General features: G+C 36.7%; 1 protein-coding gene across 1 annotated transcript in view; it reads right to left on the bottom strand.

The window, feature by feature from the left end:
* LOC306880456 (disabled homolog 1-like) overlaps nucleotides 1-25,775 on the bottom strand; it is a gene marked incomplete at its 3' end in the record, with an annotated part of 161,405 nt that overhangs the window by 79,316 nt on the left and 56,314 nt on the right. Inside the window, exon 2 of the mRNA XM_079433969.1 lies at nucleotides 22,007-22,207. Coding sequence (XP_079290095.1) covers nucleotides 22,007-22,073 — 67 coding nt within the window. The 5' untranslated portion in view covers nucleotides 22,074-22,207. The remainder of the gene's footprint in view (nucleotides 1-22,006; nucleotides 22,208-25,775) is intronic.

Here is a 25,775-nt window from a genome sequence, read left to right as displayed (position 1 = left end):
TGTTTTATAATGTACTACAATACTGATAATATAAGTATTGTAGTACAATAAGTAGTATATAAATAGCAGAAACTCTTGCTATTTTAACAGTGTAAATAGCATATTGTTAATAGTTAATAGTATCTATCGCTATTTACACAGTGCAAATAGCCGCTGCCTTTTATAATTGCTGTTGTAATTATTACTTTTTATTTTGAGAGTGTGTTCTGTTTTATAAACAAGCTTGGTTTGCTGGTCTTAACGGTTTAAGATGGTCTTCCAGTTTGTCCAAGCTAGTATTTAAGTGGACAAGCTGGTGTTTAGCTGGTTTTACTGAAGCTGAAAATTGTCCAGCAAAGCCAGCAAACTGACCAAACTGGAGTAAAAAAAAATATAATTAAATTAAATTAAATTATAAAATAATATTTTTATTTTATATTATTTTATAATTTAATTTAATTTAATTATAATTTTTTTTACTCCCCAAAACTGTTGAGATAAATTTCTGCATTTCTGGATTGGTGGCTGCTTCTTTCTTTAATAAGTAAATAAATGTAAAGAAAATGGCCAAAACCTAGAAACAAGTTAGCACTTTAGCACTTCCGGTTCCATTGTCCTGAAGTCAATAGGGTTTTCAATGAATTTCTGGTTAAATGCATGTCTATGCTTCACACAAGCTCAAGATATTTTCATGTTTTATTCTACTTTTTTATTTTATCGTTTATTCTATTTTACATCACCAATATATATATTGTTTATTTTACTTGTCTAACAAGTGGCTTAAATGGGCTACAGAGATTGTCAGGGACCTTAAACATCATCACACCAAACAGGTAAACTCATCTACCCACTTGTCCACTTTTACAGTCTCGATGTGTTTATAATTGCATTCTTGCAAACTATTCTAACTTAAACTTTCAGGGAAAGCTTAATGGTGGCAATGCTGAAGTCATGTGACCATAGTATAGTCTGTTTATAGCCTGGCAATTATTTTTGAAGCTTAAAAATTCATAAAAGTTGTGTTAATTAGTAACAGATCATGATGAACAAAACATGCAAGAATCCTAAACCTTTGCTGGTCACAAAGCTTATTTTCTGCAGTAATCCAAAATCCTATTGGGTTTTTGTCAGAGGAACTAGCATGATGCTAATTTTGGGTTAGCCTACAAAAATGCATAATTGCTGCAGCTCTTTATTATGGTTACTTTAGAAAAACATAAGATTGCATTGCTAAAAGTCTTTTGATGTGAAACCAGTGAAACTGTCGACAAAGCAAGTAAAAATGTCAACTAGACCAGCACTAACTCATGCTGGTCTTGCTGGCTCTGAATTGGCACAAACACATGGTTATCCAGAGGAGTGAGAATGAAGATAATATCTGCTGCCAACTGTGTCCTACGTGTGAGAGAGAGAGAGAGAGAGATTTCAACACTACTACACGACGCTGTACCCATGTTGCTGCTCCGCGCTTACCCCCCTCTGAAGTTCAATCAGCAAACTCCATCACTCAAATTCCAGTCCAGCGCTGCACGACTAACTGCCAGCCATCCTCACATGCACTCGCCGTATCTGTCTGACTGGCAGAAGATAAATGAATCTGCAATTCACTCCTCTCTCTTCCACCTTCACAATTAATTACACTCACAGCCAACTGCTGCTGCATCTCACACACACACACACACATTCACTGGGCCAATATCTTTACCCTTTTACATCAGCTGTCCCTCAGAAGCCAGAAGGAGAAAGACAAACCAGAGAGAGAGAGAAAGATTCAGAAGCAGAGAGAGAGAGGAGAAGAGATAAACATGAGCAGACTTATTCTTCACATCTCAGCATCATTTTAATTACAAGGCAATTAGTTTCACAAATAGAGTGGAGCAGAACCCATACCGTGAGGCGGAAAGATTCCTTACATTCTGCACAAACTTCCTCCAAATCTCCTTGACAATACAAATATGATGCATAGCACACGTAAATGAAATTTAGTAACATGGAAACTTGTAACTTTGTAACAGGCTATCTGACCACACTGTGCAGAGTGGAAGGTGCTACACACAGTCAACAGCACAATGTTTTCAGGGCTTTTATTTATTTTAGTTCTTGTGACACTTAAGACCAATAGTATCTGTCCTACCCACTCTGTATAGACCTTAGTCAGGCTTGCACCATATTTATTTTGTGATATTTGTAACAGAAATAAAAACAAGGCTTTGAGGGATAGAGTGCATTTGACGGACTGCACTATTGTTTAACAACATACAGATCTAGGATCTTTATACAGTTGTCTGCTGTTGTAGAGACTCCAGATCTATCCCTCACAGCCTAATTCTTCCACATTAAATTCAATATGCCGTCTAACCTGACTTAGGTCTATTACGTCACTATGGTGGGCAGACGGAGTTACTATACACCAAATAGTGTGCAGCCACAGCCAGCTCGTCCGATTTCAAATGCAAAGTGTTTTTAATAGGAGATTGCATAGGAGTGTTGTAGCCACGGCGGATTTAATCAAGGCACCAATTATTGCGCACATGTTCCCTTAGCAGGGTAAACACAATTACTGCTATCTGATTAGGCTGCCACCAAATAAATGCATCACACACACAAACACAGCTGCATCAAGCATGTCCACAGTGGCACACATTCACACACACAAACGTGTACATATCAGCCAGACAGGTTTGTAAATGACAGTGAAGTTTATTGAAACATATCAGAGAATGGGGCTAATGAGAGAATACAGAGAGTAAAGCATAATAATTGCATTATGAAGACAATTAAGACCTTCATCTGAGACTGCATTCCGGACACTCGTCATGACCAAATGCATTGCAAGTATTGTACATTTAACTAAACAAAACGGAGGTTATTAGTACAAGTTATAGACCCCGTTATAAACGGCGCTGATGGTTTTACTCAGGTGGTTAAATTACTTTTTCCATAACTGCATTATCTGGTTTGTCGACTCATTGTCATGTTCAAGAAACCAGTCTGAGATGATTTGAGCTTTGTGACATGGTGCATTATCCTGCTGGAAGTAGCCATCAGAAGATGGGTACACTGTAGTCATAAAGGGATGGACAGCAACAATACTCAGGTAGGCTGTGGCGTTTAAACGATGCTCAATTGGTACTAAGGGCCCAAAGTGTCCCAAGAAAATATCCCCCACACCATTACACCACCACCAGCCTGAACCGTTGAGACAAGGCAGGATCGATTCATGCTTTCATGCTCTTTACGCCAAATTCTCACCCTACCATCTGAATGTCGCAGCAGAAATCGAGTCTCATCAGACCAGGCAACGTTTTTCCAAACTTCTATTGTCCAATTTTGGTGAGCCAATGCGAATTGTAGCCTCCGTTTCCTGTTCAAGCGGCACCCGGTGTTGTCTTTTGCTGCTGTAGCCCATCTTTTTCAGGGTTCGATGTATTGTGTGTTCAGAGATGGTATTGTGCATACCTTGGTTGTAACGAGTTACTGTTGCCTTTCTATCATCTCTAACCAGTCTGCCCATTCTCCTCTGACCTCTGACATCAACAAGGCATTTTCGTCCACACAACTGCCTCTCACTGGATATTTTCTCTTTTTCGGACCATTCTCTGTAAACCCTAGAGATGGTTGTGCATGAAAATCCCAGTAGATCAGCAGTTTTTGAAATACTCAGACCAGCCCGTCTGGCACCAACAACCATTCCACGTTCAAAGTAACTTAAATCCCATTTCTTCCCCATTCTGATGCTCGGTTTGAACTTCAGCAAGTCGTCTTCACCACATCTAGATGCCTAAATGCATTGAGTTGCTGCCATGTGATTGGCTGATTAGCAATTTGTGTTACCAAGCAATTGAACAGGTGTACCAAATAAAGTGGTCGATGAGTGTATATACATGTCTTTTAATCTACATGTAGTGGTCACCCCCTCATTAAAGCCGCTATTTAGAGATCTCATAGCCCCTTTCAGTCATGTAATATACTTAACTATTACTACTAATAATAAAAACAATAAAAATGTAGATCAATATTCTCGTTAATACTGATCAACTAACCATTATTTCATGTTCTGGTCATTTAAAATGGAAAATTCTATAATATTTTGTCTGAATAAATAAAAAATAATACAATAAAAACTAAAATAAAAAGTTTTATACACTAAAATTTAAGCGCCGTAACATTATAGCGTATGAAAAATGTATATTCATTTTGAAATGTAAAAATTGCAAAAGATTACATTTAACAAAATTACAAAAATATAAAATTTTAATAATTATTTCTACTACTACTTCAACAAAAAATAAAAATCAGTGATTGAAACACAGCTGGAAAAAAAAATGAAAAACTAAAGCTTAAAAAAAGAAAAATTAGAAATAAGAATTTTTGGCCTGGACTGACTGAAACAAATACGTTGAAGTTGAAGTACTCAAGTTACTAACACTAAAACTAAAATAAAAATTAATTAAAGCTAATTCAAATATAAAAATAAATAAACAAATAAATAATAATAATAAATTTGACAAAAGAACATAACAAAACGAATGAAACTAAATTAAATGAAAAGAGAAAATATAAAAATTTAAGCTAATTCAAAATGTTAATAAATAATATATTAATGGATATGGATGGATACTGCTATTAGATATTCTTTAAGTTCTGTGTTCAGATGTATGTAGCAGCAGTATGTCAAGCTCTTTCTAAGGATATACAGTATTGTTTGGATATGCTCTTTTGATCTAACTTGCACACACTCGTTCTTTGACTGTGTGTCTTCCATTGGCCTTTTTATCTTGCCTTATAAAAGAATCAAATGGACACACAAGTGTATAAAAGCAATACGAGCTGAATTTCAACAGGGTTGGAATAACAGCATCTCTGGAGTGAAGATACAGTCTGTACCACAAATCAGAAACGATATGCTTACAGTGAGAGAAAGACTCACATTTGCACAAACTGTTGCAAAACCTACTTGCATTTGCCTTCTATTGTCTACATAAGCAGCTGACATTAGCATGTCACTAAGCTAACAATGTAAACCTTGATGCTGAAAACTTAAAGCACACATAAATATTGTGTGAAATAGCACTTTTTTATTAGATATTTTAATTAGACTGAACTATTTCAATTAAGTTTTTCTGGTACTGAATTAAAAAATAAATGCATAACAACATCAGCGTATAAAAAAAGCCTCTTCATTTTATTAAAACTCCAAAAATACACCTATACAGTAGTGTTGTCAAAAGTACCGAATTCGGTTCCAGTCGGTAGTAATATTTTTAAAAACGTCCATTTCCCGCTAACATTTGAGAGCTGTTGAGCAGATCCTTAAATACTACTGATTGGCCATTGTGAAGAGCGTGAAGCGATGATCATTGTAGCCAATCACAGTCATATCTGTTGCGCACGTGAACACTATGGCCAATCAGCGGTGTTTAAGAATTTGCTCAACAGTGCTCAAATGTTAGCAAGAAATGCCTGGAAATGAATTGCCTCTTCAAGATGAATTGCTTTATGTATTCCCCAATTGTAAATCGCTTTGGATAAAAGCATCTGCAAAATGACTAAATGTAAATGTAAATGGGGTTTTTAAAATTTCATTACCGACGGTACTTTTGACAACACTACTATACAATGCATAAAACTTGCTCGAGTTAAACACCAACAACTTTTATTCCTTTTTACACAAATTATGATTACTATGCAGATTATCGATCAATAAAGAATTATTTTTGTGCAGTTTCTTGCGCAATATGATTTTACGGCACTTTTACCATAGTGCTTAATTTATAAACCAATACATTTTGACATTTGCAACACATAACCAGCTCTATTTGTATGGCTTTTCTAACATAGTAAACTTGCTTGATAGCCAACATAAAAAACATAAAAAAAACACCCAACATAAAAAAAAAAAAAAAAAAAAAAAATGTTGCCAGATTCATCTTCATCTGTTTCAAATGAAACTGAACGCACTTTTAGCAACCCTCACTGGACATTTCAGGTTGAAAGTGTTAGCAAACGTGCAAGAAACAAAAATAATTTTGCAGAAATGTCGCTGCAGGGACGTTTCTCCAATGAGTCCGGGTCGATTTATAATCTGCATTTTGGATTTTTTTTTTTTTCTCGGCTGAACTTGTTGCACATGCAATGCTGCTTTAGGATTTGGACAAAAGTTTTTTAAATGAACCTTCTTTTTGTAATAGTCTTTATATTGGGAGCATATGTGATGCCTAAACATTATTTCTAGGTAGTGAGCATACTATCTTATCGTTTTTGACTCTCTTTCTCTGTGTGATTGTGTGTTATGAACAAATACCCAGAGGGCATCTCGCCTCTGGTCATGGACCGCTCCAGGGTATTTTTTGAGTGTATGTGTGCGTGTGTTTGTATGTGAGAGGGTGAGTGACCTAGATTTTAGAGGTATTCTAGCCTGTTCCAGGTTATCTTCAGCCAGATTCGTGTTACAGCACTCATCCACACAAACATAACACAAGCCGTGCTTTCATCCAGTAATCGTTGGATGAAAATAACCACAATGTCTCCCTTCAACATTCATTTGGTATCTTACAAACCCCACACACTAAAAGCAGCTCACTGGTCAATCGATAAAGATCTTATCAGTAAAACCCATCCGCAGCAGCTTCTCTGTGAGGATGAACCATGAGGTACAGTAAATCACCAAGGGATTCAGTCGTTCTCTTCAAACTGGAGATTCAAACTGATGAATTAGCAAGACATAAGCGTAAAGCTTTAGCTGTTTCTCAGCCCAGAATCAAGTTCATCTGAAACACAGTGTCACTGTGATATGCCGCCGGCTCAGAGACAAGACTTTCATGGCTTTCCTTCTGATGAATAGAGCTTCCAATCTGAAACACTGGCCACAAAACAACCTCAGTAAAGGACATGACAGATTGAGTTTTGCAGAAAACTCTACCGCATAAATTCTAAAATTCGGATAAATCTAATATTACAGTATATATTAAATTAATATATGTACTGAATGTTTTTGTATGCATTATTGTAAACAAATATGAAAAGGGTTCTATGAAAACAAAAATATTTTGTTTTAAATTTAAATTTATATTACATTATTTATAAATCATGTTTAAATTTGACAAATAACACCCACAATTCACAAGTCAGCTTGACTTCATATATTAAAATATATACTTATATTTTACTTTAGTTTATATTAAAGTCAGCAAAGGAAAAAAAACAATTTTTTAATTTTTTTTATGTAATATATGGAATACAATTCTTATGTTTTATGGAATGCAGTGACAATTCGGAATGATATATCTATACATATTAATATTTTTCCATTCAATTCAAACATCTCGCACACTATTTTTTTTTCTTATTCAATTAGCCATTTACTCAATATATGTTAAAATAAAGACACAAAAAAAAGTTTCAAGCCGATTTTAAAAATATATAAAACTCTCTCTAGTTTTTATTTGTTTATCTTGGATTAACATACAATATATAATGCATGTACAGTTCCTGTTCAGTTTTCTTACAAGAAATAGCTCAAATCTGATGTATTTACACTAAGTGGACTAAAGTGGGGACAATTCAAAAACAGCCCAAAGGGAACTATAAGCCACTGCATTACAATCAATATTGATGAGTCATAATGAACAACACAGATTTTTATCCAATCACATGCCCTGTAAAATAAGCAAGCCCAGCCCCCCAACAAGTAGCAAATATAACTTATTAACTATTTAAAAACAAAAACAACACAAAAAATAAACAGAAAATAGCAACTAGCCAATGTTGCCAAGTCAGTGGTTTTCCGGCAAAATTTGGCTACTTTTCCACTGTTACCGCAGGTTGTTTTTCATGTCCGCGGGTTGAAGCGACAATGATATTTAACCCCTGAAATGCAAATTTTACCAGGGTAACTCTGCCAAAAAAACTTGTATTTTACCCCCTGTAACGCTATTTTTACCAGGGGACCCCCTTGAAATGCAGTTGGCCTAGTTTTGAGTATAATTGGGTGGGTTTTGCTGAGAAAGCCTGGCAACCCTGCTACCAGCCCTTCAGCTTGCTGTTTCAACAGGAAATGCATCAACATAGGAAAGTACACTGCTCATCATGGGGTCTGTAGTCTGAGAGATGGCAAATTGAGCATGTGATAATGAGTCTAAAATGCTTTTTGCTTCGCACGATCAATATTAAACACACACATATACACACCCAAATACATAAAACAAATAGTAACTGTTATTCCTAAACACATAACGGTAGTCTAATGCAACAATTGCTCAGATTAAAAGACACACAAACAATATTTCTGTCGCGCAATGTTTGCTTACCCATCTCAGCAGGCTGTGTTGTAATATGCCGTGATTGTCCCTGATCGTCAGACAGAAAAATCACACATTAAGTTTCACTTAATTACAGCAGTGAAGGAGAGATGGCAAGAGAGAGAGTAAAACCTGAGGGTGAAAGCGAATGGGGCATGAGGATCCCCAAAAGAAAATGTACGCTGTCTGATTCCTTTGCCTCTAAGGGAAATATTTTTTGAAAATATAAGCCCTGTCATATCAGTTATACAACCATAATGCCAAAGGTCTCATTGAAATACGGTGAATGGTTACACATTAGTGCACAAAGGCTGAACAAAGGTTAGAGGAGAGAATGAGGAAATGACATTTAACGACTGTAGCGCTGTTGTCATATTTTAAGCGTTCTGGAAATTTCTGCTGTGCTTTTAAATTCTAATCACATCATTCTATGTATATTGAATCGAGAAGGGTCGTTCAAGACAATCTCGGGCAATCAAAACAAACATCAAGGTTATGAAATAAAACATAAAACATTACAGAATTAAATTGTTTCCCGTGCTTCCTCAAAGCCGAGAGTAATCAGAATGTTGACGGCACACAAATGAAATGGTATTTTGATTAGAGAGACAAAAACAGGGCAAAAAGTGACCTCGCCAGCGGTCATTTAGTCGGGGGAAACAAATCAGATGCTGGGAGGTGAAAAAGGCTCTCTGAAGGATAATTAAAGAATATTAAATACAGTGAGTTATCTAAGAAATATAAACTTTTAAAGCTAACATAAAATAAAATAAATCTATAGCTGTGTTTCAAAGAAATTTCATACATGTTTCACTTTTTAATAAAAATATGACTAAAAAAGATTTTTGAAGGATAACAGAAAAATATTAAATACAGACAAAATAAATAAATAAATGGGTGTCAAACAAATGTTTCCCATTTTAAGCGCATTTCTGAGAACTTGACTACAAAGAATGTGAAATACTCAATTTGCTACGGTATGCGTGTTATCTGGAGTTGAATCACCTTCTTGCTTTGGGTAGAGTTGTATCTGCTATACTGTAGTTATTATACATATTACACATTGCCAGAAGATTCAGCAGAATAACTGCAATAACTCACACAATTGGAGAGACACAAGAGGGCAAAATGTGACCTCAGCAGCACCTGCATATTGGTGAAAAAAATAAAATAAATAAGCTTTAAGGTTTTTTTTGGGGGGTTGTGAAGGGATCAGAATCAGAATTAGCTTTATCGCCAGGTATGTTTGCACATACGAGGAATTTGTTTTAGTGACAGTAGCTCCACAGTGCGACAGAATGACAGTGACAGGACAGGACACAGATAATAAAAGTAGAAAAATAAATAATGTACAAATATACAAAATAGACAATTCATTATGTACAGGTATGTTAGGTGCAAATTTGAAATGTAATATGTGTGTTAAATAAAAAATAAAAATAAAAAGTATGATAGTGTTGTGTGTTTCATGTTTATTGTTAAGAGTTCAAATGTTCATGAGATGGATTGCCTGAGGGAAGAAACTGTTCCTGTGTCTGGTCGTTCTGGTGCTCAGAGCTCTGTAGCGTCGACCAGACGGTAACAGTTCAAAGAGGGAGTGTGCTGGATATGAGGGGTCCAGAGTGATTTTACCAGCCCTTTTGCTCACTCTGGATGAGTACAGTTCTTGGAGACTGGGGAGGGTTGTACCAATGATTCGCTCAGCAGTCCGGACTACCTTCTGTAGTCTTCTGAGGTCAGATTTGGTAGCTGAGCTGAACCAGACAGTTACTGAAGTGCAGAGGACGGATTCAATGATGGAAGAGTAGAACTGTTTCTGCAGCTCCTGTGGCAAGTTGAACTTCCTCAGCTGGCGAAGGAAGTACAACCTCTGCTGGGCCTTTTTGACAATAGAGTCAATATGAATGTCCCACTTCAGGTCCTGAGAGATGGTGGTGCCCAGGAATCTGAATGACTTCACTGTTGTTACAGTGCTGTTCATGATGGTGAGTGGGGGGAGTGCAGGGGGGTTTCTCCTGAAGTCCACGATCATCTCCACAGTTTTGAGCGTGTTGAGCTCCAGGTTGTTAAGACTGCACCAGACAGCCAGCTCCTTAACCTCCTGTCTGTAAGCAGACTCGTCACCGTCCTGGATGAGGCCGATTAGTGTGGTGTCATCTGCAAACTTCAGGAGCTTGACAGAGGCGTCTTTAGATGTGCAGTCGTTGGTGTAGAGTGAGAAGAGCAGAGGGGAGAGAACACAGCCCTGAGGAGCTCCAGTGCTGATGGTACGGGTGTTGGATGTGCATTTTCCCAGGCTCACTAGCTGCTGCCTGTCTGTCAGGAAGCTGTTGATCCACTGACGGACGGAGAGCTGAGTTAGTTTTGGCAGGAGGCGGTTTGGAATGATAGTATTACAGGCCGAGCTGAAGTCCACAAACAGCATCCTCACATAAGTCCTTGGTCTGTCCAGGTGTTGCAGTGTGTAATGCAGTCCCATGTTGAGTGCATCATCCACAGACCAGTTTGCTCTGTAGGCAAACTGCAGGGGGTTCAGTAAGGGTCCAGTGATGTCCTTCAGATAAGCCAAATCCATTTTTTCAAATGACTTCATGACCACAGATGTTAGAGCCACAGCTCTGTAATCGTTAAGTCCTGTTATCTTGGGTTTCTTTAGGATGGGGATGATGGTGGAGCATTTGAAGCATGTGGGGACTTCACACAGCTCCAGTGATCTGTTGAAGATTTGTGTGAAGATGGGGGCCAGCTGGTCAGCACAGGTTTTCAGACAGGCTGGTGTCACACCATCTGGGCCTGGTGCCTTCCTTCTCTTGTTTTTTTTGAAGACCTGGCGCACGCCATCTTCTCTTATCTGCAGTGCAGGTGTGGGGGAGAGGGGGGTTGCAGGAGGTGTGAATGGTGTTTTTTCAAACCTGCAATAGAACTCATTCAGATCGTCTGCCAGTTGTTGATTCCCCACAGTGCTGGGGGATGGTGTCTTGTAATTGGTGATGTCTTTCAGACCTTTCCACACTGAAGCCGTGTCACTGGAAGAGAATTGGATCCTTAGCTTATCTGAATAATTCCTCTTTGCCATTCTGATCTCCTTTTCCAGTGTGTATTTGGCCTGTTTATACCAGACTCTGTCCCCATTCCTGAAAGCATCTTCTTTGGCCTGATGGAGCTGTCTGACTTTTGCAGTGAACCATGGTTTGTCATTGTTATAAGTTAGATGAGTCCTGGTAGGAATGTACATATCCTCACAGAAACTGATATAAGATGTTACAGTCTCTGTGAGCTCATCCAGATTTCAGCAGCTTCAAAAACACTCCAATGAGTAAGGTCGAGACAGGCTTGTAAAACCCGCTCTGTCTCATTAGTCCATCTCTTTACAGTCCTTAATACAGGTTTTTCTGATTTCAGTTTCTGCCTGTAGGTCGGAATAAGATGAACCAAACAGTGATCAGAGAGCCCCAAAGCTGCCCATGGAACAGAGTGATATGCGTCCTTTATCGCTGTTTAACAGTGATCCAATATATTACTGTCGCTGGTGGGACATGTAATACGCTGTCTCTATTTTGGCAGTTCACGGGAGAGATTTGTTTTATCAAAGTCCCCTAGAATGATTAAAACAGAGTCCGGTTGTTGTTGTTCTGTGTCTGTGATCTGATCAGTGAGTTTCTGTAAAGCTGAGCTCACGTGCGCTTGCGGTGGAATGTAGACATTCACGAGAAAGAACGACCAGAACTCCCACGGCGAATAGAAAGGTTCACAGTTGATGAAAAGCATTTCTAGATCAGAATAGCACATCTTCTTTAACACTGTTAAATCTGTACACCACCTTTCATCGATGTAGAAGCATGTACCGCCGCCGCGTGATTTCCCCCGTTGATTCTGCATCGCGATCTGCTCTGATCAGCGTGAAGATGTAAAGCACTGTCAGGGATGGCGTCATTCAGCCAGGTTTCCGTGAAACACAGAGCAGCAGAGTTTGAAAAGTCCTTGTTTAACCGGGAAAGCAGAAGGAGTTCGTCCGTTGTTGGGTAGAGAGTGGAGATTAGCCAGATGGATGCTAGGCAACAGCATTTGAAATCCGCGCTGTCTGAGCTTCACGAGCGCGCTGGCTCGCTTCCCCCATCTGCGTGTCTTGAAGCGTCTAAAGAGCTCTGCAGCTCCGCCGACTACTATGTTCAGCAAAACATCCGAATAATCGAAAACCGGTTGGAGATTTTGTGGTGTGTTCTGCCGAATGTTCAGCAGTTCTTCCCTGGTGAAACTGATCATGTTTGACAAACAAAAAAACAGGAATAACTAACAAGAACACTAAAACAACTGGAGAGCCAAGCACAATGGCTGCCATGCGTGACACCATCTTGAGGTGTATATGCTAATAGAAAAAGAATAATAGAAAAATATTAAAGGAAGGATATTGAAGGATAATAGAAAAATATTAAATATACTGAGTTATCTTCTGGAGTTATTTTAGAAATAATAACAAAATAAAATAAAAATAATTATGGGTTTCAAACTACTGTTTCAGAGTACATCTCTGAGAAATTGACTACAGAAATGTGAAGTACTGTGTGTTTCCTTTCCATTTGCGATGGTATGCACGTTCTCTTTAGTTGAATGACCTTCCTGCTTTGGGTAGAGATATTTCTGCAATTATACATGTTAAATGCTGCCAGAAGATACAGCAGAATGACTGCAATAATGCACTAATTGGACAGACACAACAGGGCAAAAAGGGACCTTGGCAGCGGGCATTTATTGGTGGGAAAAAAAATCTGATGCTTTGAGGTAAATAAAAAGGCCCTCTGAAAGATTACTACTTTAGCTATCATAAATAAAGATCTACAGCTGTGTTTCAAACAAATGTTTCACATTTTTTGCCATACTGTAGCTAATATTGTTATTAAATGCTATAAGGAGACACAGCAAAATAACTGCAATAACTTACATAATGAGGGCTCAGGGCAATTTGCCCTTGGAGGTTTTGGCAGACTATTGCATTGCGTTGTTGCTTTCTGTCTAATATAGTATTAATATAACATTAATATTAACTGTGAAAAAGCTGTCATCTCTTTTTTCATGCATAGTCCATACTGAGTGTAAAGACCTGACCAAATAATCAAAACACAGCATCGCCTATCAACCTTTTCCAATCATGTTTTCCTAAGTGTGAATTCGTGCGAATTTGCATTATCAAAATTAGTAGTATGAAAACCCAGCATGATCCCAGTTAATTACATCCACGTTTTGCGCCCCTGTCACTCTGTATGAGGCCTAAGCAGGACTGCTATGGTAATTCACAAATTAAAAGTGAAAACTTCCTAAATTTGTGAAGGACTGCAAACTTCACCTAGGTCACAGACAACTTGACATAATATTTCATTAGTGTTTCATCAGCCTGGTGTCTTCCTCTTTACCCTTAGGCTCAGGGATGTCTGTCTCTGAAGCATATCACAGAGTATCTGTATGAATTACTAATATAAGATCTTTATTTGGGTCTAGATCTTTATCTGTGTCACCGTGACAAAAGGCCCCAAATCTCTCTTCATCGTCTTAATCACCACACACCATATGCTCCCTCCTGAGACCTGTCAGAACTTCACGTCTCTCCTCAGCCTTTCTGTTTTATGAGCATCATATTTTTAACCATATCTGATGATATTACAGCTAGGAAAAGGAAGCATAGATCGCAAAAATGACATAGCCAGGCAACTTTTTAAAAGGGAAACCATCACTTTTGACTTTTTTTAAAGTGTCCCTATTATGGGTTAGTAAAAGGTTCATATTTTGGTTTTGGGAGTCCCCAAAAACAGGTCGACATGCATGCAAGGTAAAAAAAAAAAACACTTTAATTGTCTGATAATATGCACTTATTTTTACTTTATTTGCTCAATGACTCCCAAACGATTCGCTTAACGATTCATTTTTCCAAACCCTTCCTTTGCATGACACTAATCTGCGGTGATTGGTCTATTTCATTTTCATTTCATCTTGCCTGTAATGCCTGATAAAGCAGCGCTTGTGAGTGCAGTGCTGCTTTGTGTACAGCAGTTACTGGGGAAACAGCTATTTTTACTGCTCCAAAAGTGGCACCTAGTGGCAAAGAATGAATTAGCATTTTCATTCAGACCAATGCAAAAATTGACTGATGGTTTTACACACGCAGAGCTGTAAATGTAGCCCACCACACATAGAGTGTAAGTCTGTGGGAAACACTGGTGCTGTAGCAGTCTTCAGTAAAATGACGGGGACACAACACAAGTTTGGGGCTATACTATTGCTGTAAAAATATACTTTAACCATTGATTCTTCACAGCCTCGTCCTTTGACAGTAAAACCAAAACAAACAAAAAACTGATTTACCCTCACAGTGCAGAGCACAGCGTCTTCTCGACATGATGCTATCCACAGGAATCATTTCACCACTAGATGGCGGGCCAGAACATAGTCAAAGGATAATTTAAGATATTAATTGATGAAAAATGCAACCAGAATTGCCTGTGACTGACTGTTACAGTGTATTTTGTAACTGGTAGTGAGCTGTTACTCTGTGTGAAATCCTGCGACAGTCATTAACAAAAAGCCACATGTGTGGCGGTGTCCAATCAGAGTATGTGAGCGGAGTGGAGCGTCAACAATTTCCCCTCCGCGCTCCGAGCATTTAATAATCATTCTGCTCCCGCTCCACTCCACACTCGCTGATACCAGAAACACCGCTCCGCGTCTACTATGTTTGAAATATCACAGTTCTATGGAAGCCCGTTCCGCCACTGAATAAAAAATAAAAAAAGGTTGCGACTTTTTATCTCACAATTCTGACTTTTTTTCCCCACAGAATTGTGAGATAAAGTCCAGTTTTGAGGGGGGAAAAAGACTGATATGTTCTCAGAATTATAACCTTTTAACTCGAAGTGCGAAAATATTCAAAAGGAAAGCTGAAAATATTCAAAAGGAACAAATAAATTCCTTGAGAAATATAACTTCTTGCTCATGTCCACTGCAGTCATCTTAGCCTTCACATTCTTTCTGATTTGAGTGATCCTTTTCTATCTAGCTAGCTAAATATGTTTAATATGTGAATTCTTGCTAAATATGCAGTTATATTGCGGGTCGTTGGCATGAATTGTACTCGTGAAGGAGCGGTGATGGAGTGCTCTCGGAGCGAGTGAAAACCACGACGCTCCGACTTTTAAAAAAGTCCGCTCCTCGCTCCATTCAAATCACACCGCTCCACTCGCGCTCCGCTCACATACTCTGATTATGAGTAACTGTTGCTGTCATGACAGATTTATTTCAGAACCAGCCGCTATCAAAATAATCTGGCTATGGGCACAGGCCAGATATTATTGCTGGTGGGCCACTTTTGGCCTGCGGGCCACCTGTTGCCGACCAGTGTTTGGGGGGGGGGGGGGGGGATTGCAGGTTTTCATTCACTTAGAGCTGTGCTACACACTGCACGAATGGTCATTTTCAAAATTCCATAACAGGGGCACTTTAAAAATTAAACAATCCAACCACAAATCACTAGATGACAAAATTGGTGATGAGACCTACAACGAGGGACTGGAATCAAATACACAGACCAGAATATCACAAAGATTTATGAATGAGATCTTTCGGGCCAGAAAGCAACCACCTAGTCTCACGTAGCCCACTAGAATAGATGACCGCTTTCATTGGCCAAGGCCCGCCCATAAGGCCGTTTGACCTACATGACGTCTGAGGCTAAGACTGCAAATCAGCATATTAGAATGATTTCTGAAGGATCATGTGACACTGAAGATTGGAATAATATTGCTGAAAATTCAGCTTCGCCATCACAGGAATAAATTATATTTTAAAATATTCAAATAGAAACTAGTTAATTTTATAATAATATTTAATAATATTATGTTTTACTGTATTTTGATTAAATAAATGCAGTCTTGGTAAGCATAATAGACTTCTTTCAAAAAATAAATAAAAATCTCACCAAACTCAATTTGTTGAACAGTAGTGTATACCTTAGTAGAACTGTTAGTATTGTATGAATAAAAAAAAAATAAATAATAAATAAATAATAATAATAATAATAATAAATAAAGCAGTTCCTTTCACTTTTAATTTTTTTTGTTTTGTTTTTTTGTTTGTTTTGTTTTGTTTCTTATATTCAAATTCCACTGCATCTTGTTTTCTATCTCAACTCAAATTCAAGATTTGAATTGGAATTAAAAAGCATTTTCAACTGAATTCTGAATGGTGCACATCAATGAAGATAACAAATCACCAGACACATGCATTGAGCCAATGAGCACAGAGAAGCAATCTGCTTTGGTTTCATTCCAATTCTATTCCAGTTAATTTAAAAATCCTTTCCATGTTTATTCTTAGTCCATATGTTTGATGAAATGCTGTTGCCACAGCCCTCCCACTGGCAATTAGCCTCCATCTAAAGCTGCCAGTCACTGATTTGTGGCAAAAAAAAAAAAAAAGGAAGTCTGTATGGAAAGATGAAATGAGAGATGTTAATATGGAAGTGAGACAGAGATCTGGACAGCTTAATAATCAGTCTCAGAGCTTAATAAACCCCTGCATGTCAGCTCTGACAGTGAGCCACATCTTCAACAAAAGACCGGTCCAAGAAAACACAGCACAATTCAGAATCAAATCAATTAAGCACTCGGTTCTGGTGATTACGGTATCTCTATCGAACAATACCACAACACTCACTGACACACTCCATACACTATATAGTTAATATTCCTGCTCTTACTTGTATGCCTACAACTAAAGCTTTTGTTTGGCAAGAGGTGGAGTGTGAATCTGACAACTTCTCTAAAAATACAATGGAGAAAACATACCGCCCCTCCGTTCCGTTCTCCATAACAATGTTGCGTCTTATTATGGAGGCCATACAGGCATGTATGTGAAATTGCAGTTTGCTTTCATACACTCAAATAGCTTCAATTGTGACAAGATCATGAGCACAATAACAGCAATCATCACGTTTTGAACGTCTCATTTTTCCCCTCCTTTTTGCTCCTCTTCATGTAGACTTCCCACTTTCTTTTTTCCACCTTACTTGTATTACAAAATGTATATTTAAAGTGTATTCTTGCAGTACTTTTGGTGTAATTTTTAGTTTAGTAGTTCTACAATTCATTATAATTAAATGTAAATATACTGTGACTTCAAGAGCAGGTAAATATTGATTTAGCCGCATGAGTTGGGAAATTACACTGATATTACAGTAATCTATTGTATATTTACAGATTAACTGTAATAGCTTGATCTCCACAGTAATGCGCCAGTGCTTAGTTTCTCAGCATGTATTGCAGGATGAATAAACTACAGTCTGATCTCATGATAAATGTGACTATTTATTGATTTTTGGAAATATTTTGCTGTATTTTACATTAGTTTCCATGTGAAATGTTTAATGTTCCATTCACTTGCTCATAACTTGATGTTAAATTAGATTTACATTATATTTAAATATAAAATGTTGGACTATCTCTTTAAATTAGATAAACAAATATATATATATTATATATTTATAATTCTGTAAGAGAGTATTTTATGTAGTGATTTTTACTGTACCTTTTCCGGCTACATGAAACACACACACACACACACACACACACACACACACACACACACACACACACACAAACTTCACAATAGCCGCTTGTCACTTCCTCAATAGCTGAGGTTAAATAAAGGGCTTAATTCACTCCTATTTGCGTTATTAATTAGAAAAATAAGAATGGGAGGGATTGGGAGAGAAAGGGGGGTAATGCAGCTGAGATGAGCTCATCAACACCGCAGTGAATGCTTTATTTATTAGTTGCGGTGTTCTAATGTGGCCTAATGACATTCATATTCATTACACCTTGCCCCAAGAGCACTTACTCTCACTTGTGTGTGTGTGTGTGTGTGAGAGAGAGAGCGAGAGAAAGAAAGAGAGAGCAACACAAAGAGAGAGAGAGTAAAGCATAAGTTATTAGGGTATGTGTGTGCGTGTTCTCGCTCCTTCTTATTATGCTCTCCCTCTTTGGACCTGTGGGATCCAGCTGCACATGAAACCCTGGTTCGTTATTCCTCGATTAATTTAGCGGTATGTTTAAAACCTCAGTGCATGTGCCAATGTCCTTACGCCGATGTAATGTCTTCAGTGTCCTGATGACTATGATGGTGGGTGGTCTTTATTGTCTAAAGCTTTGCTTTTCAACTGATTGTTCTTCACAAACCACATTTTACATTGGACATCAAGTGGACAACCAACACAGTGTTAAAAAAAGAAGTAGTACAAAATTGAATTTTGATTGTCACAGTAGTTTGTAAGGATGTCAAACAACCAGACAGACTTTGTCTAATTTGGCTGTTTGAGATGGAGTTGCGGAAAAATACTGAAATGTTCCTTTGGATGGAATGACATTAACAATTAACATAATAGTGTTTTTTTTTCCTTTGCTTGATTTGTCTAATTAACGGGATAGTTGCCCAAAAAATTAAAATTTTGTTAACATTTACTCACCCTCATGTCATTCCAAACATTTATTAATACTTTTTTCCACAGAACATAAAGATGATATTTTGACAAATGTTGTTTTGCAAACAGTTTTGCTACCAAAATAGTTTGTTTACCAACATTCTTAAAAATATCATACTCTATTTCATGTTCCACATACAGGTTTGGAACAACATCATAAATTCTGACAAAATTTTCATTTTTGGGTAGCCCATTTAATTACTTAAAAATAAACACAAAATAAATATATTAATAAACGCACAAAAATGAAGTAAATCATACAAAAAAATTGTACAGCCATTCACAATGTTAAATAATACTAAAAAAAATAATAACAATATAAAAACACTTTAATGAATGAATTACATTTTCCAATGGTTACCAATATTCATTGTCTCCAAAATACAATGGAAGTCAACAGGAACCAAAAGTGTTTGGTTACCAACATTCTTCAAAATAGGTTTAGAATGACATGAGGTAAATTATGATTATTATTTTTTTTTTCATTTTGAGGTGGTATATCCCTTTAAATTACTTAAAAATAAAAAACTAAAATATTTGCATACATTTAAAAAAGGGGGGGAAAACATTATATATTTATATTTTTTTTAAATAATAAAGAAAATAGTAATGTTAAAACATTTGCCATTTAAAACAATAGAAATGTTCTTCCCACTGGTCCAATATTGTGGTGTTCATGTGTGCTTATCTTGTAAATATGACCGTTTCAATCATTCAAGGCAGTAATAGGCTACATTCTCCACTATTGGCCACTGTTGCATTCTGGGTAATGCATGTACACTATGGATTGAGCAGCTCATAGGAGGATCAGCTCATTTCTTTGAATGAGGAGAAAGCTGTCATTAACCGCATGCTGAACTGGTTCCACAGAGGTGGAAGGTCGTTGTCATTAGCAACCGATTAGTGGTGTTTTGTGGTCATAAACAGACGGATTCGTGATAGTTTGCACGCTCAAATGGTTTCTAGGGGAAAAGACAGCAGGTGCAATTACATCCATTCCATAGGGAACAGATATGCAGGTCAGGCTTGATATGAAGATGGTGAAGAGACAGGTGGATGTTGTTTGTTACTGTTGACTGGTTGAGAATAAGCACGATTTAGTGCTTAAATATCCAATAGACAGAAGCATATTTCCATGCATGTGTCTACTCAGGGGCATAACTGCATCTGTTTTTGTTTGCTATAGGTTAAAAAAAAGAGAAAGGTTAACAGGCTTCACTGTTGCTTTGTAGATCTTCTCTGACCATAAAACATGACAGTTCTTGAAAAACCTGAAGACAGTTTGAAGCAATGAAAAGGGTGGGAGGAATCAGATGATCCTCCTTGTGACTTTCCTTAAGTGTATTATTTCTGTCTCTGTGATACTTATAAGCTAAATGATCCCACACTAAAAGTTATACAAGAAATTACACAAAAATTATACAATACAGACATTATATTGCTCATTTAATGGCTGACAGTTTTGCTCATTATAAAAGTCTTAAAGTGGTTTTATTTGTGATCAGATCATTACAGAATTCTGTATCAGTGTATTTTCAAACAAACAAATAAATAATTAAATGTTTTGTGAATGTTTCAGTTTATTGTCAGATTCACATAATTATTAAATAAAAAACAAAATAGTTTATAAACACTTTGAGAATCATTAAATTTGTTCACATTCACGTTATAAATAAATTTATTAATTAATTATTGTACATACTGTTGTACTCTGTCTAGTTTTTTTTTTTTTAAATGTTTAAATGCAATGACACTTATTATGACACCCCCTAAGAAACATGAATAATTAAAAATGTTATAATATTTGTATAGGATGTCCATAAAGTTTGTAGACTTGTTCGTAGACATACAACGATATGTAGAAGTCAGAGACTTCTAGACAGACAGAGCTCTCGCTGTATGATCTCCATTTCCCAGCTGTATGGGACATCTGGTGTGCCGCTACGGTCTCATGGGCTCATAGCCTGGCACACAACGCCATTGTGTGGCCACTGAGGAACAGGTGGTGCATCACAAGAGGGCAGTGCAACAAGACTCGTTATAACAAGAGAGGCAACAGTCTGTCCTCTCTATGCAGTGCCATACAATGACCGACAGACCCCTTGGCACTAGTCTCACACCAAACATCTGTCTGAGTACCCGTTAGGAGTGTGAACCACAGCAAAGATGAGGGTGCTGACGAGGAAATGTAAATGATCATTCTGAGCATAAAATACAAACCAGTGGGCATATAAAGAGTACACATATAGAAAATCAATAAATATCATACTGCATCCACCAGGGAACTGTCCCACTCACTTTAACTTTTATGGAAAAACAGTCGTCCCTAGCTAAAAAAATATAGTGTTGTACAATAGATCAGAGGCCAGTAGTATCATAGTTAACTAAAACTAAACTAAAAAAGAAAAAGCATTACTAAAATATTTTATTTAAGCTAGTTGTAATTCTCAATTTTATTTAGTTTACCTTGATGTACTAAAATAACAAACTAAAACTGAAATAAAAAATAAAAATTAATAAAACGATAGACATATTTTGGGGGAAAAAAAAACTAATACAAATTCCAAAATATATAACAGAATTACTAAAACTTTAACTAAAATTAAAATGAATAAAAACAAAATAAACATATTCAAAAATGTATTCATAATAATAAAATGCCAAAAATACAAACAAAATTACCAAAACATTAACTAAAATGAAAATGAAAAAACAATGTATTTAAAATATTAATAACACTGTATAGACATTTAAAAAATCTATTAAAAATCCCCCAAAAATATACAACAGAATTACTAAAACTTACAAAAATACAATAACTAAAAAATACATTAATAAAAGCTAATTTAAAACATTAATAAAAACTATAATAGCATCTCAAAGATACCAAAATAACACTAAATCCAACTCATCCAGTAAGCAAGTAAATAAATAAATAAATAAGCCTGCCACACACAGTTTCCATCGGAGAAACATTAACATAAACATTAATTAATTCAGTTCTGTCCAAACATTACAAATAACAAGACTTCAGTTCTATCTTCCAACCCTATGGCACTGTGGGTTTATATGTGAGAGTGTGTGTGTGTGTGGTATCTGCACAGTATGCCTGTGATTTTAAAGCTGACCCCCGCAGACTGAACAAGCCCCTGGGCGTGAGTGTGTGTTTGTCTGTTTACACATGTGTATGTATGAGGGCTCGTACCTCTCTTCTTGGAATCCTTTCTGACGCTGGGTCTGGCAGCAGGCTGGAGCTCGGCCTCTGTTGACATATTAAATCCTTATTCCTTTACCGTGCAGCTGGGTGGCAGTGACTGTCTCATCTAGAGGGGCTTTCCACTGACTCGGGAACAGTCCACCGCTGCCTCTAGCCTCGACACGGCATCTCATTCACTCCCAGCAAGGGCTGCAAGAGAAGAGATAGAAGACATTTTGAATACATTTAGCCAAAGTGTTATTGCATTATTTTAATACCCATTGTTTGTCTCAAGACATGACACACAAAAATGCAATTAATACATATAATGACTTAAATACACCAATTCTTTAAGCAATTCTATAAAGGGTTTTATTTTGATGGACGGAAAGATAATTTATTATTATTATTTTAACTTTTTAATGTAAAATATATTATTTGTTTATATTTGACTCATTTTGCAGTATCTGTCATTATCTCTTATATATATTATATCAGAAAACATAGCATTTTAATACCACACACATCATATTAAATCACATTTAAGCATATATGCAGTTATTAATAAAACGCTGTCACAAAACTACAACAAATATATACTTTTTATTCTCTCTCAAAAAACTAGCACAATATTTTGTGCAGTGGGAATGTGAAAATAATAATAATATAAAAACTACATAAATATTCTATTATAATAGAATTATATTAAAACTAAAATAATATTTTTTTCAGATAAGACAATATTTCGCATTTTTGACACTAAAACAATCTAAACTTAAAAAAACCCTACATAAATATTCAATTAAAATAATATAACTATATATTTTTTACTTATATATATGCTTTTCTGTAAAAATAACTAAATGTAAAAAAAAAAAAACATTTAAATATATATTTAGTTCGTTCGTTCATTCATTCGATTTTTCTTTATTTGTTTCTTTATCTTTGACTGTATTTACACAATACTAAAGCCTGAAATAAACTAAAATACAAAACTTCAGAAGGCCAAATATCTTCTGAAAGCCCTGTAGATGACAGCTTGCAGAACATGTAAATGTTAATACTGTTGAGGTTAATAATGTTGGACAGTGTGACATCGCTCTTTCTGAAGGAGGTTTTGGTTTGTTTTCTCGCAGTGTTTCCTCTCCCCGCAGCGGGAAAGAGGCAAGAGGAAGCACTAAATTGTTTCATCAGCTTTCTCTCGCTTCTCTTTCGCCTCTCACCTTGTCATCGCATGAGCAAACAGCGCAAGCTTATTTTCCTGTGCACCTCCACCATCGCCTCCTTCGTTTCCTTCACCAGCCCTCTCCTCTGGCGCTGCCAGTCGGATGGTGGGAAGCACCTTTCATGTGTTAATTGGCCTCAGTGGCACTGTAGCATCACTGCAGGTGCCAGAGCCATCAGCAGATCAAACCCGCTCCACCTCACAACAGCAATCAGACCGCAGGGACCGGCGCTAACTGCTCAGGCAGGCTGACCGAACAACATGGCAACACTTAGAAATCCATACACCTCGAGATGTATCGACTGGGATGAGTCGATGCCTAAGACATAACACAGCACAACAACCTATAGTCTATGGAGTGACACGATACAATCTACAAACTAAATCTACATTTTAAATGTATAACCCTCATTATTTAATCACCCTCATGTTGTTACAAACCTGTATGACTTCCCTTCTTCTGTGGAACATAAAAGAAGATATTCTGAAAAGTGCTTCAGTGTTTTTTGTCCATATAGTGCAGGGTTATTATTGTAATAGGTTATAATAGGGTTAAAAATATACATTACATAAATAAAATAATTTTATTTCAGCTAGGTGCCAAGGCAATATTTCTCAAATTTCTTTAGTTTAATGTGAAGTACTAAATCTAATCTAATCTAATCTATCTATCTATCTATCTATCTATCTATCTATCTATCTATCTATCTATCTATCTATCTATCTATCTATCTATCTATCTATCTATCTATCTATCTATCTATCTATCTATCTATCTATCTATCTATCTATCTATCTATCTATTTATCTATATATCTATCTATCTATCTATCTATCTATCTAAAAGTACATACATCTTTTATTATAATACAATTATATAAAATCTATATAAAAAATAATGCTTAAACTAATTTCAATTATTTTATTTCTGGTAGTTACCATTGCAATATTATTATTTTTGTTTCAATTTAAAAATGACAAAACTTTCCATTAAAATAAAATATTATAAATAATTATAAATATATTAAAAATATTATAAACATTTTAAAAATGTCTAAATATAAAACAAATACAAATTACACACAAAAATAAAACCTTTAAATGAAAATGGAATATATAAAAATAAAAATTCTAAATAATAATACAATTGATAAAAGTATCCGTCATGCATTCTGTATTCTTTGTGCATTTGTTTTGCTGTGTAGACTTTTAGTTTGTAGTTTTGTCTAGTTCCTGTCATCTTATAGTCCCATGATTGTGCTCATATACAGTATTTTGTTCATCTTGTTAACCCCTTTGTATATAAAATCATTGTGTTTCCTGTGTTCACGGTCGGGTCTTGTTCATTTATGGCTATTTGTTCGGGTTGCCCTTTTTTATTTACTTTATTGTACTTTTGTCATTATTTTATAATAAATTCACAACATTTGAATTCTGCTCTCTGTTCACCTTAACATGACAATATCAATGATGCTACAATAACACTGATACGGGGTCCAAAGTTCAATCTTTTGGACCCCATTGACTTTCATTTTATGGACAAAACCTTTTTTTATTTTCATTTTGTGAAGGAAGAAAGAAAGTCATACAGAATTGGAAAGTCACAGGGACAAAATTGTCATTTTGGGGGGAACTATCCCTTAAAGATATTTGGTAGTATTAGATTTACTTGCAGCACTGATATGGAGTATTTTGGATGAGATTTAGATGCTCAATTCCATGCCCACATTCGAAATGTAAAGCCTTAATACCAGTAAATCAAGAGAATTAGTCTGTCCCACAAAAAACAAAATGTATTGCAAAGTTAAAGCCCAAACACATCAGTTGTGAGCGCAGTAGCTAGTCTGCAAAAAGCCTCTAAAGTCCCGGCTCCGCTCAGCAGGCCGGGGTAGCGCCCACTGTAAGCCGCTGCCGAGGGGATTTAAACAGCCATTTCATTTGGAGCTCCAGCCACCGCCTGGCCACGCGCCGCACATCGTGTGCAGAACATTTAATTCCGAACGGAGAGAGCATGTCGCAGAGCAGCGGAGCTCTTTATCTGAGAGAAACACACAGAGAGGAGCCGTGAGTCAGTCCAATTACTGCCATTATCTCGCGGAGAGAGGGAGAGCGAGTTCCCCCGCTAAGCATTTTCCCATTCTAGCCTTTTTCTTTCCATTCTCATTAGCCTCTCTCTTCACCTTCGCTCTGTACATCTGGAATCACATAATCCTTGATACTATTCAGGCCAGCTGGCTCGCTGTCCTGCAATGAAAATCTCTGAATGTCGTATTGTCACTTTCAGGGAAAAATACCATTGTTTGCTTCACCTTTTGTATCCAACATGAACATAGAAAATAGAATGAAAATTGTGGCATGGCAGTCAACGCATGATCTTGATGCTTATATGGGCTAAGCAGGTTCGAGTCTGGCTCGAGTCTCATTTTTGTCCCGTTCTTTCCCTACGCTCTCACGAAGCAAAAAAGACATTTCCTGTCAGAAACATACATTAGATCTTCTAGAAGATGAAGACCAAGAACATTTCTGTTATTTGCGGTCCTCTCTTCCTTCACA

The sequence above is a fragment of the Barbus barbus genome, assembly GCF_936440315.1.
Source record: "Barbus barbus genome assembly, chromosome: 14".
In the NCBI taxonomy this organism is placed as follows: domain Eukaryota; kingdom Metazoa; phylum Chordata; class Actinopteri; order Cypriniformes; family Cyprinidae; genus Barbus; species Barbus barbus.
This window is presented reverse-complemented; position numbering and strand designations above follow the sequence as displayed.